Genomic DNA, 15,868 nt, shown 5'->3' on the forward strand with positions numbered 1-15,868 from the left:
CCGAACAACGTACCTACATACAGGGTCCCAAGCGCTTGCTAAAGAACAGGCTTCAGTAAAAACATCACTAAGAGGATTTCTCATCCTGGATCTCACTGCCAACATTAAACATTCGAAGGGAAAAATGTTCAACTCGTCCAATTCACTCAATTGGACTAAAAAGGTATACAATTGGTCGGGCACTGTAGCATCGCACATCGGAAGTTGATTAACATACATATCAATAAGCTTCAATTGTACATTTTGTTCTAATTTGCTATGAGGGATTGAATCCGAACTTTCATTCATATGAGGTAGCGTTGGTCCGCCTTTAATATGTTTACTAGTCCCACTATCACCTCCTGACACAAAATCGGTTTGAGTAACTTGTGACTTCGCCTCGGGTTTTGAACCCCATACCTTTCCAGAACGAGTAAGGTGCAAGTCCTTATCATCTTCAGATTCTGACATGAGTTATTACAAATATTTGTTGGCAAAACAAATAAATGAAGCTTGTAAGACCTTAACAGAATATAACTGTCCCTTCTTTTTTTTCTTCCTATTAAATAATAGCACGTATTAGCACGTACCTGTAATCGTAAGTTCAAGGCTACACACCAGCAATCTACACCTGTTGTTTATAATCCCACTGATAACACGAGAAACAGACAGGTTTCTTTCACTATCAAGCAAATACAAGTAATAGCAAAGACTACATGCACCCGAGCTACTTCGATTAAAGGCCAGAAACAAAAACATACGAGAGTGAGTTGGCGTAATCTATTATATGTAACCATTTCCTCTCTCCACCCCCACAACCCACCCATGACAAAATTGAATAAATCCACACATGTATTGGAAAGCAGGCTGTAAGGCCAGAGAGACAAAACAGCCACACATCTGGATGAGTTATTTAACTTCCCGAGAATCTAATTTAGTTTCTGGCCAAAATACATACATGAATTTTATATACTATAGAGGTTATACTGCTGATTTTTAGAAATATTTAAAAAAAGTCGAAAATTAACAATTGTACATATAATCTTTAATTATCAAAAATATTCAACAAGAAACTAAACACAATTTAGTTTTGTCAACTCTAAGTTGTGGATATGTAATATTTTTAGTTTTGTTCAAAATTACCTTAACCACGAGGACACAATAGTCCTTCTTCTTTTTGTTACAAAAATGGCGTCAGCCAAAAGATAAAAAAATGACAAATAATTATAATTATTATGTATGAAAAATGTATGAACTAATACTCGTAAGATTCACATAAATATATATGTATATATTTAAACTTATCTGCAATACGTATATTACTGGCAAGACTCAATTATATTGTCCCAAAACTATAGATAATTGATGAGCTATAAAAAAAATGAAGTTAACTCACCAGGCAATTACGTCAACTGAAGCATCTGAGAATTTTTACATGGCGAGCCAGCAAACTCCCAGCATGCTCCAGTAGATAACAAGTGAAAAATTAAATTCGTAAAACAAAACTACAATGCCGTGAAGTAAAAATAATAACCAAAGCAAGGGAACAATAACATAATAATAATAATAATAATAATAATAATAATAATAATATTTTATAAATGACTAGATTCTGAATACATTACAGCAAGAAGATATCTAGAGTAACATTTACGTATGAAAAGCATAAGATTTCTTAAAAGCAAGACTTGCAAGACTCTTGCAAGCAAGACCAAGACCAAGACCAAGACTGGGTGTGCAAAAGTAAGACCAAGACCAAGATCAAAGGTTCCAGTGCAAGACCATGCCCAAGACTAGATGTGCAAGACTAAGACCAAAACCACTTGGGTTTTGGTATTGGTCTTGCATTTGCTCATCACTACATCCAAGGGAGGAATGTAATGGAAAATCAAACAAAAGTTCACCCTAAGTCAGTTATAACTTCTAAAGTCATTTAATGAAGCAAATTTAAAATGATTATTTTTTTTAATGACAATAGAATATTTGCTGTTATTTTTAGAAAGAAAATCTAAACATTTTTTACCGTAGTGCAACTGCAGGGCATTCGTCTATAATTACAATTCCTTGCTCATCTGCAAAGTCCATAATTTCCTCAGCGTATGGGTAGTGGGAAGTTCTGTATGAATTAGCTCCTACCCATTTTATAAGGTTGTAGTCCTTTACTATGAGAGGGTAGTCTAGCCCTTTCCCACGAATCTTAAAAGAAAGAAAAAGAATAGTTGTTAATGATATGTAATTACTTAAAAAGTAACTGTGCCACGTGTGCATCACGTAAAGAAATTTGATGCACTTTACTTATGATGTTCCCTTCTTTAAACTCTCTGTAGCACTCGTACACACAGTCATCAGTTATGAAGATCTCACCCTAAACCTTACTCATGTGACGATGAACTTACATCTGATTGTGCCCCTCCGCCTGGAGAGTTCGAATTATATGCCGTAATGTACACATGACGTACCTTTGATTTCACTTTCACTGAGTGGTCACTGAATTGCAACCACTTACCTAAAAATTTGTTTGTCTGCTTTTTGCTCAGAGGACGCCTGGACACGGCGTGGCATAGATTCTGATAGTTGCTGATATGTTTCTACGGGAATCTGACACCATATCTTCCAGATGGCATCTCACAATGAACCCACAGATGTTGGTGCAGTGTCATGGTCCGAAGAGCTCGTTCCAAAATATCACATAAATTTTCTATAGAATTAAGATTCGGTGATTTAGGGGGCCAATTCACGAGCTGCAGCTCCGTGGAATGTTCCTTAAGCCAAGCAAGTAGAGTGTGGGCTTGGTGGCACCGTGCATAATCGTCCTGGAAAATGCTGTCTTCGTATGGATAGAAGTGTTGCATTGTAGGGTGTACATGATCTCCTAACACCTGCAGGTACACAACGGATGTCTCACTATGGTCCATACACACCAATGGTCCCAGTCCATGTCAACAGAAGCATCTCCAAACCATATAGTCCGGAGATATTTTGGTGCACCAACATGAAATTTGGTACAAACGTTCTTTGTGATCATTTGGTTATTTTAAGATATGGGGGCATTTTCAAAATCACATTAATCCAAAATGGCGGCCAATTTTCAAAATGGCTGAACGTAATTATTATGAAACAACACAAAAGTCATGTTTTTATACTACTACAGTGAAATTTACTGTATGTGTTCCTTTGTTACACTTATAGTTTTTACATGTGAAAGAATAATTAGTTTTAAAGCTCCTTATAAAAAATAGAGGTCGAATTTCAAAATGGCGGATGGTAATTACAAGAAATAGAGGGGAAAATTGATAACTTGAAATTTAGATGAAGTGTTCTGTGAATGCTGGTAGTCAGTATAAATAATAAGCTATTTTCAAACCATTACGATCTAAAATGGCGGATTGTAATTTGAAGACACTAACGAAAATATTGCTCTTTTCGTTTCGAAACATGTTCTACACGTTTCATTTGCAATTTCCTAATATGAAGATATTTGGAAACAGCTTCCATGTCATCTCAATATCACCGTTAGTACTGTCAAGATTTTTTTCTATTATCATTTAATCTGCTGATCTTGTTTACGTATTTATGCTCAAGAGTTATGTAATATGAGTAATAGACTAACTTTTGTTCTTATTGTTGCAGGAAATGGGTTGCTCCTTAAAAGAGTGCCTAGAGAAGTCACTTTTGTGCTTATATGTATGAACTTACGTTGTGAGTGACTGAAATAAATGTCTGTGTATTGGTAATGTGTGAATTTTTGACAATAAAAAGATAATTCCAGGTAATAGACACATCATAAAGTGAATCAAGTAGTGATACTGATTGGGACAAGTGCTTCTTTTATCAGAAGAAGACCATCTAACATTTAGTATGTCCTAGTAATCCTACTAATACGAGAAAACTTTCCGTGAGCAGAAACAGCAACTATGTTTTCTCAAGCAAGACAGTAATCTTTCTCTACTCGTGTACATCTCTTATCAAGCGCGTGATGGAAATCTTTCAGAATTCTTCCGACATGAAAATCAACGGTTTCCTCCACCATTGACAGAAAAAGATGGTTTGATGCGATCTGGTGGAAAGCCTGATCTGCCGGATTGTTTAGAAGATTAAGCAAGGACGAGCAAATCATAGATGAAAAGGTCGATCAGTCTGCAAATATATGATCATCATTGATGGCACAGCTTTAGCCAACATGATGAAGCCAACTTTGGCAGACATTTTCGAAGACTATGCAGATAAATTCATCATTTTGTTGATACAGAAAGTCAGCCGTCCAAATATTCTCAGAATTGATGTGATTTTTAACGTACATAGGACTGACAGCTTAAAAGTAGAGACGCTTTGAGTACAATCTTGGAAGAAAGTTTCAAGGAGATTGGACGAACTTCGCGTAGAAGCAAACAAAAAGAGCTTTTCTTACTTTCGGCAGACAGAATACCAAAAATGTCGTTCCGTGACACAGTCGTAACTTCAGGACAATCTGCTTTCAGCTCGAATTCGATCGACGTGAATTTTTGCCCTGCAACCACGAAGAAGCAGATACTAGGATATTTCTTCACGCTGCACACGGTCTTTCCGGTAAATGTCGCCGTGTCTTGGTATGAACTGTTGATACGGATGTTGTAATTCTTGGTCTGCATCGCTTCTAAACTTCAGTTTGAAGAGCTATCTGTATATTTCGGAATCAGTACACATTTTAGAATCATCGACGTGAGTGGCATTGCTGCATCTTCATGCGCCGAACGTTGTGAGGTTGTGATACCACATCTAGATTCGTAGGCAAACGAAAAGTATCTGCATGATCGGCATGATAATCATTCGAAGCTTTGACTCCAGAAGTAGCAACACTTTGTCGTTTACCAAGCAAGGAAGATATTGTCAAAATATTTCCTGTTTTAGAAAGATTTGTGGTTGTGCTTTATGATAGACGCAGTCAAGAATAACACATCAAGAGCACAAGGGAAAAACTGTTTGCCAAAAAATAGAGACATTGAAATCCTTCCGCCAACGCAGGATTCTTTGCAACAGCAAGTTCTTCGTATGGTCTACCAAGCAGGATATGTATAGGGACAAACTCTTCAACCAATATAACACCTTCCTTCTCCCAGTGATTTTTGGATGGATGCGATCCGCAGATTCAAGGGTTTGGATATCAAGATTCTGAATCTTACTTCTATGGTATTTGTTTATTCGTGTGATTGTTTCTTTCAGATGGACAACATTGCCTGCAGCTGCAGAAGCTTGGAGAAAGATCCTCAAATGCGCTTGCCTAAAGTGATGTGGGGCTCTTTGCAAATGTGTAAAAGCTGATTTAGCATGCACAACTCTCTGCCACTGTAGAGCTTCTTCTACAGCTGACTAAAACGGAAACGGATCACCATGAACTTTTATTATGCATTTTAAGTGTTAACTGTGATGGACATGTTTTAAACAGATGCATTTCTTTATGCTGCACTTTTTATTTGAAATGGAAGATATGATCCACCTGCCTCCTCCCTGATTATTGGATGGATGCGATCCGCAGATTCAAGGGCTTGGATATCAAGATTGTGAATCTTACTTCTATGGTATTATTTATTCGTATTGGTATTGTTTATTCAGATGAACAACATTGCCTGCAGCTGCAGAAGCTTGGGGACAGATCCTCAAATGCGCTTGCCTAAAGTGATGTGGGGCTGTTTGCAAATGTGTAAAAGCTGATTTAGCATGCAACACTCAAACACGTTTAATTAATATTGTGGCAACTATTTTATGAAACAAATGAATAGATAAAAATACATACAGGGCGTCTCAAAAGTAATAGCGATAAATGAAACCACGAATTCCTAACATCAAAACAAGGAAAAATGTTTAAATGACATATAGTTTGGAAATGGACAGGGGCGGAGTTAGACAGCTTCGAATGTGGGGGAAAGGAACTTCACACCTGCCAGCGGGATAATGGAAGGAGCTAGAAAGGGGGTTCAGAAAGACATAAAAATTATATTGGTTTGACATGTTAAATGCATGTTATATAACTGCGCCAGAGATTCTCTATACGTCATTTAGGGATTCAACGAACGTATGTACGGCAAGGGTAATAAAATGGTGCAGTAAAGGCGGAAATTATATAGAAAAAATGTTGTTAGTCGTGGTACGATTGCATGCACATGTCCAATGAGGGAAAAGCAAAGATCACTGAGCATGGTTACTTAATCTCAGGCGGAATGGAAAGTGGTATACCAGATAGAAACTTTCAGAGAGAGGGTAGAAATAAGAACAAGTGTAACTAATCGTGTAATGTAATAAAATAACAGGCAGAATCCACAACGATCTACTGTATTTGTAACGTACATAGTAGTATCTTACATAGAATAGCACTAGAAACTGCTAGGTCATAAGTGCTAACAAAAAACATACCTACAAAAGATGTTCGAAGTGCTGTACTCTCACATCTATACAACGTGCTAATCGTCAGTTTCGAATGCATTCCATCACTCCCAGTGTGTTGCGTAACTGTTCACACGCACCTTCAATCCGGTTTTGTAAATTGGCAAGTTCCTTTCCTTCCACATTCGAAGCTATCTAGCTCTGCCCCTGTCCACTCTCGGACTATATGTCATATAAACTTTTTCTTGTTTTAGTGCCAGGAATCTAGTTTCATTTTCCGCCATTCGATCCCAGCTCGCACCGTGTGAACATTGTGGTGGATAAACGCCTTGCTTGTGGGTTTTCTCGGGTTCTCCCGTTTCCTCCTACTTTCTTCATTAAACCATTTCATTCATTTCTCATCATCACCGTCTCCTTTAGCCTAATCGGCAAAACTGTGGTACGTTAAACTGAAAGATTTCATTTCATTTTTTCATTTTCCGGCTTTTACTTTTGGGACACTCTGTATATTATAGTTCTATGATAATTTATTTACATTTTACATTTAACTCATTTAAAAGGCATTTTCTTTGTAACCACTAAATTCCAGATAATTCATATGTGAAAAATGAAAGCTTTCTTAAAACAATGTCCGCCATTTTGAAAATTAGCAGTCATTTTCGATGGAGGGTATTCCTAGAAGGTCCTTTATATACGTATAAATGATAAGAGGTATACAAAACCTTTCTGTATTAAATTCATCTCGAAAATTATTATTTCCACTTAGTTCTCCTGAATTTATTTCGGCCATTTTGAAAATTGGCCTCCGTCTTGAATATAGTCGATTCTCGAAATGCCTCCATATCTTAAAATGAACAAATTGACGCACAGAACCTGTGTGTCAAGTTTCATGTTGTTATACCAAAGTGCACAATTCTCTTGAAAACATGCATTTATCCTCCGGACTAATATAGCCGCCTCCACCTGTCTGTACAGTACGCACTATGCACGAGGGATCCAGAGCTTCGTGCTCTTAATGCCACACATGCACACGTCAGTCCGAGAGGAGTAGCATAAATCGTGATTTATCGGACCAGTACATCCTTATCCAATCATCCATTGTCCAATTAGCGTGCTCCTGTGCCCAAGCGCGAAGAAGTCGGCGGTGACGAGTCTTAACGAGTGGGTGACGAGTGTATCGTCTGCCGTGGAACTGCATGCGTGCTAGTGTACTCTGTATAATTGCGTGGGATATAAGTGTTGTGGAACCATCATTGTATTGGTCACGTAAATCCCGAACACTGATGGGTCGTTTGGCTGTCACGAGCTGTTTGACGAAACGCTCGCCCCAAGTTTTGAACTTCCGTACGCCCTTGTAGTTCCGTCTCTTGAATACAATTATCGAATTTTCTTCCCACTCTTTGTACACCTTGACTACACAAGTATTGCTGTCTGGGTTATTGACGCACCTATTGCTCGGGTACCAACAATCATGCCCTATTAAAATGTGGATAACTCCTGCCCATTATAACAGTGGAATTTATCCCACTTCCGGTTTTAATGGGGAATTAACGGAGGAAATCAACTATATTCTTCGGACGCTGAATCGATTAAAAAAGATCACTAATCACTCTCTCTTACCGTTTTTGCTCTATTACAATCAGCGTTGAAACCGCAAGTGGTTAATTTATACCAATTCCGTTATAACTAGAGGTTAACGGGGTAGATAGTTTTCACGCTCAATAGATTTCAAAAGAAAACTCTTACCGTTATAACAGTGCAGTCTGCCAACGTGTAGCCTCGAGTGTGTTCTTTCTCTGCAATACTACCAGTCGGGGTGGTCATACAATCAGCTCGGTTGCTGGCCTCACTTTTTTGTGTGGAGAAGTGTTCGCAATTCAGTGAGCACTCAGTGTAATATACTGTATTTTCACGCTAGCTACTACACTGTACAATGATTGCAGAGAAGATATTATCCATCGGTGTTGGTGATGACAGTCAATGAACAACTTTGTCTTATATCCATTTCATTACCTCATGTGGTTTCTGTCTGTTGGCTTAGTGCAGGTTGCAAAAATATATATCCCTCGTATGTAGCTAGCGTTTCTGATCTTTGATGTGTTAAACTGTGGTTTGCATCTCGGATGGAGATCAAGTAGTTTGTATACGAAGTTAAACTGTAGGCCCACTTCTCATTTATATCCCTGATATAAACATCAATAAGTAAATTTCTAGCATTCACATGCTAAAAGTAAATATGTATTGATTCTACAAAGATAACTAAAATCAAGCTTTGTAAAAGCACATAATGAGCAATATTTAGAATTTGTTAACAAAATTAAACAAGTAATTTTCGTTTCACGTTCTGAAACCAACAATAGACTTGCAAACTATGTAACGTCAATACAGAAATGGTCGTAGTAGATATATAACTTCAACTTGTAATAGGCGAACAAAGATAGAACTAATTAATGTGAAGCTGAAGCCATATTAAAAAGTCATTTATTGTTATCTTTTACTGTTTTTGCTATATGAAGATTAATATTCAAACCGGAATCGAAACTAGATTTCTACATCTGGTTGGTCTAAATGAATAAGTTATCCCACTTCCGGTTATAACGGTGAATTAACGGAGGAAATCAAATATATTCTTCGGACGCAGAATCAATTAAAAAAGATCACTTATCGCTCTCTCTTATCGTTTTTGCTCTATTACAATCAGCGTTGAAACCGCAAGTGGTTAATTTATACCAATTCCGTTATAACTAGAAGTTAACGGAGTGGATAGGGCCTGTTGTTTTCACGCTCAATAGATTTCAAAAGAAAACTCTTTTTTTCTCTCTCTCTCTCTCTCTCTCTCTATGAAGATCAATATTGATATCAAAAACAGTATTAAATTTCTACCACTTTCGCTTTCAGTAGACGAACAGGGGTAAAAATATTATATATTTCTGAAGTGCTGAATCGATTCAAAATACGTTTGTCACTATCTGTTACCATCTGTTTTCAATGACAATCAACATTGAAACTGAAAATCGTTAAATTTATCATTTCAGGTTTGAATAGATAGTTAACGGATGATATAAACCTAAACCTATCTTGGAACGCTAAATCGATTCCAGAAAACAGCTTCTTGATGCCTCTTACCTTTTTGCTCAGATATCTGTTGACAGATAGACGGACGGAATTAGCCGTTTCATGTATAAGACTTCCGACACTTATGCATAGCATAGTTTGGAAGTCTAAAAACTGAACTCATTTAACATTCTTTCGAATTGCTGTGATAACTAATAAATCATACGAACCACTAATCATAGCACTGCCATTCAGAGAGTCCATTTATTTGATGTCAAATTAATAACATTAGATTTTCTTCTCGACCTCTAAATGCGATCCTGGGTTCGATTCTCAGTGGGGACACTCAGTCGAAAAGGTGTAAACGCTTTTTCAGGACAGCCATCCTGAATGAGGTGTTCCTCAGTTTTCCTTATTCTTCACCCAGACCCAAGGGCGCCGATTTCTCTGTAAATTTGGGGAAGGGTGCATTCAGATGCAGAAGATATATATATATATATATATATATATATATATATATATATATATATATATATATATATATATATATATATATATATATATATATATGAGGATTTTAAGACAAATTACATTCAAATTATGCCAAATATTGAATATTCATAAATACAATAGGAGGCCCGAGCCCCCACGGCCCTCCCATGATCGGCGCCCTTGTCCAGACCGCTTCCTTCCTTCCCCATTTCTTTCATCCTCCCAAATTCTCTGATAGCGTGATCGCCGAGGGACGTCACCCCTCGTATATGACGGGCTAACATGGTCATAGATAATGAAAGCCCAAAAGTCTAATTCCTAATCCTAATCCAACTCCTGTATAGATTAGTACGTGGCAAGTGGAGATCTCCTTGTGTTATCAACATCTGAACCTGTCTACTAGGTCTTTATTTGTCAGAAAAACTAAAGTTATTTTAATCTAATACGTACATCAGAATCTTCATGCCGTCCAAATCCTCTGAAATAAAATGGCTTTCCATTTATATAAAGTGTTGTGTTGTCGAAAGAAACTGTTCTTATCCCAACTTTAAGGCGATAGATGTCAGTGACAAAGTTACTTCCTGATAGGACTAATTGCACCTAAAAAGTACAAAAATATGCTATTACAATCATTTAATATATATAACATTATGACACTTGCATTAGTCAGACTTTTCATGTAGAAGATGTTTTGAGATTTCTTTGCAATTCAGAATATAAATCAAAGATCCCGAGTACAGAAGTTTACGTACTTTCACCTATTAAGAAAGTTACATTTACGTTTTTTGTGGTTTGAAAGTCCAAGATGAACTTAACTTTTGTGTTGTAATAACAATAATCCTTATCTACGTATAAATTGTATTTGGTCCAATAACCTATCCCTCCACTAAACACAATTTAACACTTCTATATATAAGCAAGATTAGTTTATAGTACGTACAGGGTGCCCACATACCTGTACAGTTATCCCTGAAAATAATTAACATAGACCACTAAACATACGTAAATAACTATACGGAAAGAACTAAATAACCTGAACAATAACGCTTTCGAAAAGTTTTATTGAAATAGGAAACATTAAGTGTCCAAAGGATCAGTCTGTCGACCGCCATTCTCATGAAAAGGATAATACGCCACAAAGTTCTGTGCGTCATTTTGCGGAGCATTACAAGGGTAATTTGACAGCTTGTGTCAGCTTGCGACAGCTAGTTTAACAGCTTGTGTCAGTTCGGTAGTGGTATCGTAACGGTTTTGTGCAACCATACTCTTTATAAACCGCCATAGCACATTATGATAGGTGGTGAGGTCTGGGCTTCGTGGTGGCCAAGCAAGTGGTACCGGCAGATCCGGATCGACACGACCAATCTAATGCCCAGGAAAGATATTCGCGTACGGCAAGGGCATAATGGGCAATTTCCTCATCATGCTGAAACCAACATATCTCTTTGATTCCGTGCTCCTCCAAGAGAAGAACAAACCAGTTCTGCAACATGTCCAGGTATTGCTGGTTGCAATGCCATTACAATCAAGATAATGAATTTTTTGTTTGGAGAAACCCAATACTTTTCGAACGTATCGCGTACTGTCAATTCTTCAACGCATAATTTTCGGTCCATATAGTAAATTCATTTGTTCTTTACTCAAACCAAAATTAATTTGGGAGTTTCGGAATAATCCGTAAAGAATTGTGTTTCGGGGAATAATTTCTTTATTTATATGTTATATCATTATAAACTCGGTATATGGTCATTTCAAATGGATGATTATTCAAATTATACATCTTAATGCGATACAAAAATTTAGGTCAGCAATTGGACAGAAAGTTCTGAAATTATCCACCAATCTGATTTTTGTCAGAATGATTTAGACCCCCTTCGTTCCACTGAGATGCCCATATCCTCCCAAAATCCGGTTTCACCCAGTTTTTACTATTTTCTATTCGTTCTATATTTTCCGCCGCCAAAACTTTTTGCTCTGATTTGAGAAATATATCCCACCTCAGTATTCTAGCGCGAATGACTTCGTCTTTGGCTGGTAGCTGTTCCCGAAACAACATACATATCGAAGTGGTGCAGTAAAATTTATAGAAGGACTGGATTTTCCCTGAGATAACCAGGTAAAATTAGTTCCAAATAAGAAATAATAATCCGAAAGCTGATGGAAGACTTAGAATTTTAAAATTATATTCAAAAACAGACAAAACAGTGAAATATGGATGTACAAGTCAGGATCGCCATGTTTGATACTGATATTATTTTTAAGACAGGCCTGAAGTACTAGTGATTCCATTTCTGAATTTTGTGATTTTTCAAACAAATCGTAGTGATTTTGAACGTTTAGGGTATCCGTTCAACCCTAAAAAATTCCTGTTAGGTTACGATAGGACGGTCCTAATATAGCTTTGTCTGTATAAGTAATAAATGTGTTTTTTTTCTACATGGCGGTATTCATAGCTTCTGATATAGTTAGCTTAGTTTTCACTATGTTAGGGTAAATTTCAACAGGGACTCTCATTTACTCCTAAATTGACCAAAGCCCCAACGGAAATGGGTTGAATGATTTTTTCGTGAGGGTTCTTTTCCCTTCAGGAAAGGGACCTTTTTAGTTAATAGTTTCAATATGTCCCTTCTGGGGCATTGACAATAATTTTAAAATTGAAAAAACATGATTTAGTTAATAGAAGGGCTATTGGGCTCTGGTTATTCCGTTTCCTTTTTCCCGGCCTATAGAGCCGGTTTAAGATGGTGCAATTTAGTGATTTGTTTGATTTATGTATAGTCGAGTGGTGTGATAATATGATTGAACATGTGTAGTGATATGTATTAATATTTGTTTTCTTAGTTTATGTGGGATGACGCATGTATGAGGGTGATTGAGTACGTAGGTAGTAGAAGTAATGTGTGAGTGAAAGTATGATTTATTTATTTACGGACAGTGTATTGTCGTGTAATTACTCATTTATTTTCGTCAGTTTAAATGGGTAACTTAATTCGCCACCCGAATTCATAGTAATTCCGTACCGTAACTACATAGTATATTGCTTATAGTTAACGATAGCTGAGTACAAAGAATATTTAATAGTGCAAAATTTGTTTTCGTACTACTAATGCCATCTCGTGTCGGGCTGAGAACTATTCGCCGCTAGGTTTTTATTAACCGAGACTTAAGGATCTGGTCAACACGAAAATTACCCTTCTTTTGTAATTATTGATGCTTAAATATTAATTCTGGTCCGTATGTATAAATATGTAGTCAAATTACATTATAATTTCGCTTAAGCACAACCATTTATATGGTCCAGTAATCGAATTATTAACAATAGTAAACTTTGCGTTTTCCTTATACTGAAGTTTGTCTATACTTCATTTTTCTGTTGTCAGGCTGCGGTTTCAAATTCTCTCTCTTCGTTGTTTTCTGTGAACGATCGCATTCTTGTCACTTTCAAAATGTAATTGCACTGAGTTACGAGGATAGTCAATGCTATTGAATTCTTATTGTATATAAAATTAATATGAAGCCGTAAAGTGAAATAGACTGTAGTCTGTACTGAAAGAATCTAGTATCAGTTCATACCAATTCACACGTATTGATTAGTGTACTATAGTAGTTTGTCGATTTTAATATGTAATGAGACTGTTTCTAACAGTCTTGGGCGTAATTGTAGAGTATAAAATGAATAAATATATAAATGAGTAATTATATATATATATATATATATATATATATATATATATATATATATATGTGTGTGTGTGTGTGTGTGTGTGTGTGTGTGTGTGTGTGTGTGTGTGTGTGGTAATGTGTGAATAAATAATAGGACATCCGTGCATATATGTGTCCAGTTGTAAATTTTGCTACAAGGTATTGATTGTATTGATGTAGTGTGTCGTGTAAAAATGAGGGATTGTATTTTACTTTGTGGCTTGACATTTAATAGTAAACGTACATTCTGACTACTCATCCGGTCTGACGATACGAATAGTGGTTATGTAGCGAATGATACTGGATATTTTCCAATTATTCACAGAACATAAATATCTATTTGCAGAATTGGTACAGTTTAAATATATGCGCTCAGTTTACATTTGCGATACTACTCTGCAACTTCGAATTTCTTCCATGTCACTTGATTAAGCCAACTTCACCACTGTTCGCAGAGGTAACGAAGTGGATAGGGTTGAATAATATACAAAATGTATTACAGTAGAATTTCGTACTACCGTACCAGGGCGTCCAAAATCACCAATGTCCATGAATTTCCATTTCTTTTACTTTTATTATATATAGTGTTTTGAAATTAGTTGACGCCTCAAGATTTAGCAAATCTTGCGGACTTGGAGCGTCTAGTAAAAATTTGGTACACAATTTACTAGTACAAAACTTATTTTATTTATTTTTTTTAATTTTGGCAAATCCCTGTTAGGATTTCTTCTATTTTATTGACGTTATTCTAGTTTTTCATACTTCACTAGGAACTCTTCTCAGTTTCTGAGGAGTCGCATAATTTTTTATTTAGAAATTCTAAATTAAGAGACCACACTGACCTTTCGGTAGTGCTTGGAGTCTCCAAGGTCTCGACCGGACACGGTGTGAAGTGAGATTTCCATAACGCCACTGTCTTTGTGAAAATCTCGCTTAGGATACAGAATAGCTTGTGGGCTTGAAGATATTTATCTTAGGCTACATTTTTAGTAGGTCACCTCTTTTAGGCACGTATGAAAATATATTTGGCTGTGGATACATCGAAATTCGACCACTTATCTTTGTAGTATTAGTGTCCTGGCTTATTCCTTTGGCGCGCCGCTTTTTCTTTCTTTCTTTTCCCTATCTATCTCTCTATTCTCTTCTTCAAGATTTTTTTAAATTTTTCAACCTTTCCCTCAGTTTTGAACTTGACAAATAGCAACTGTTTAACATATATCTTTTGAAACTGAATTACCAACTGAGATGTCGGGAGACACAATTCGTGGAGGTATTCGCTGATGTTGAATATTAAGAGACCGTTTTCCATCACATTTCGACACACTGCGATAGCAAGAGATAGTAGTATACGATTAAATTTTTACTTTCGTTTCTTTTATCATTATTCGTTCAGAATTCTCCGTTAGACTATCAGTCATTTCTACTTTTGTTTCCATTGGTAACCATAAATGTGAATGTTGTCGTAGCTCTTTGGGCCCAAAAGTATTACTATTAATATTTTTAGTCATATATATATTCTGTGTTTATGTGCCTGCCTTGTACATTAAATGTCCACTATTTTAAACAGAATGCTTGGGAATACGAATTTTATCATTATGTGCGGTTAGATAGATTAGTTAGATTTGTAATATACAGTAGAGCGTCGATTATCCGAACGTCGGTCAACCGAACGACCGCTTAACCGAACTGTGTACTCGCTCGCACCTGTTACTCTCCCACCCTACCGTCCATCATCCCCCTCACTCCCAAACCAAGTTTCCCACAGTAGTCGCCGCACTGAGCCACCGCTGGCGGAACATTGCTTCTAATGGGGCCTTCATAAGTCGCTGCTGACCGGCCAAGCCGCCAGTCGCTGTGTTTCAACAATCAGCACACTTCTGTCGGTTTGGCACTGGCTGTAGAAGTACAGTACAGTACAGTACAGTTCGATTTTCCGAACACCCATGTCCCCCAATTACTTCGGATAATCGACGCTCTACTGTAGTTGGATTTTCTTATGTGAAGTTTTGCAACCTGAAAAATTTATTTGTCGGGGTCATTGATTTGAAGATTAATTGATGATTTAGTATATGTATGTTGAGATATAAATCCGAATTGAATATAAATATGATATTAAAGTGAAATGTATAATGTTTAATTGAGTAGATAAATATGTGTAAAGGGTTTTGGTACCTTACCCCGAACGGTTGTTGGTTGCCATAGTTTCAAGATATCCAACGAATGTAAAATGTAAGTTTTAAAATACCGCCACATGTTAGATAATTTCCTTCAAGTATTGTGATAT

At 36.7% G+C, this 15,868-nt stretch overlaps 1 protein-coding gene across 3 annotated transcripts in view; it reads right to left on the reverse strand.

Annotated features, from left to right (window-relative positions):
* The window catches only part of LOC145694680 (beta-glucuronidase-like), a 353,601-nt gene that overhangs the window by 47,305 nt on the left and 290,428 nt on the right, over positions 1-15,868 (reverse strand). For 2 of the 3 annotated variants that reach the window (XM_081771182.1, XM_081771181.1), the window contains exons 7-8: positions 10,333-10,482; positions 2,003-2,175 (exon numbers count right to left, since the gene is read on the reverse strand). In XM_081771182.1, the coding sequence (XP_081627308.1) occupies positions 2,003-2,175; positions 10,333-10,482 (323 nt within the window). The remainder of the gene's footprint in view (positions 1-2,002; positions 2,176-10,332; positions 10,483-15,868) is intronic. The other variant, XM_081771183.1, reaches the window with a different exon arrangement.

Source organism: Thermobia domestica, chromosome 9 (assembly GCF_964235325.1).
Source record: "Thermobia domestica chromosome 9, izTheDome1.hap1.1, whole genome shotgun sequence".
In the NCBI taxonomy this organism is placed as follows: Eukaryota; Metazoa; Arthropoda; class Insecta; order Zygentoma; family Lepismatidae; genus Thermobia; species Thermobia domestica.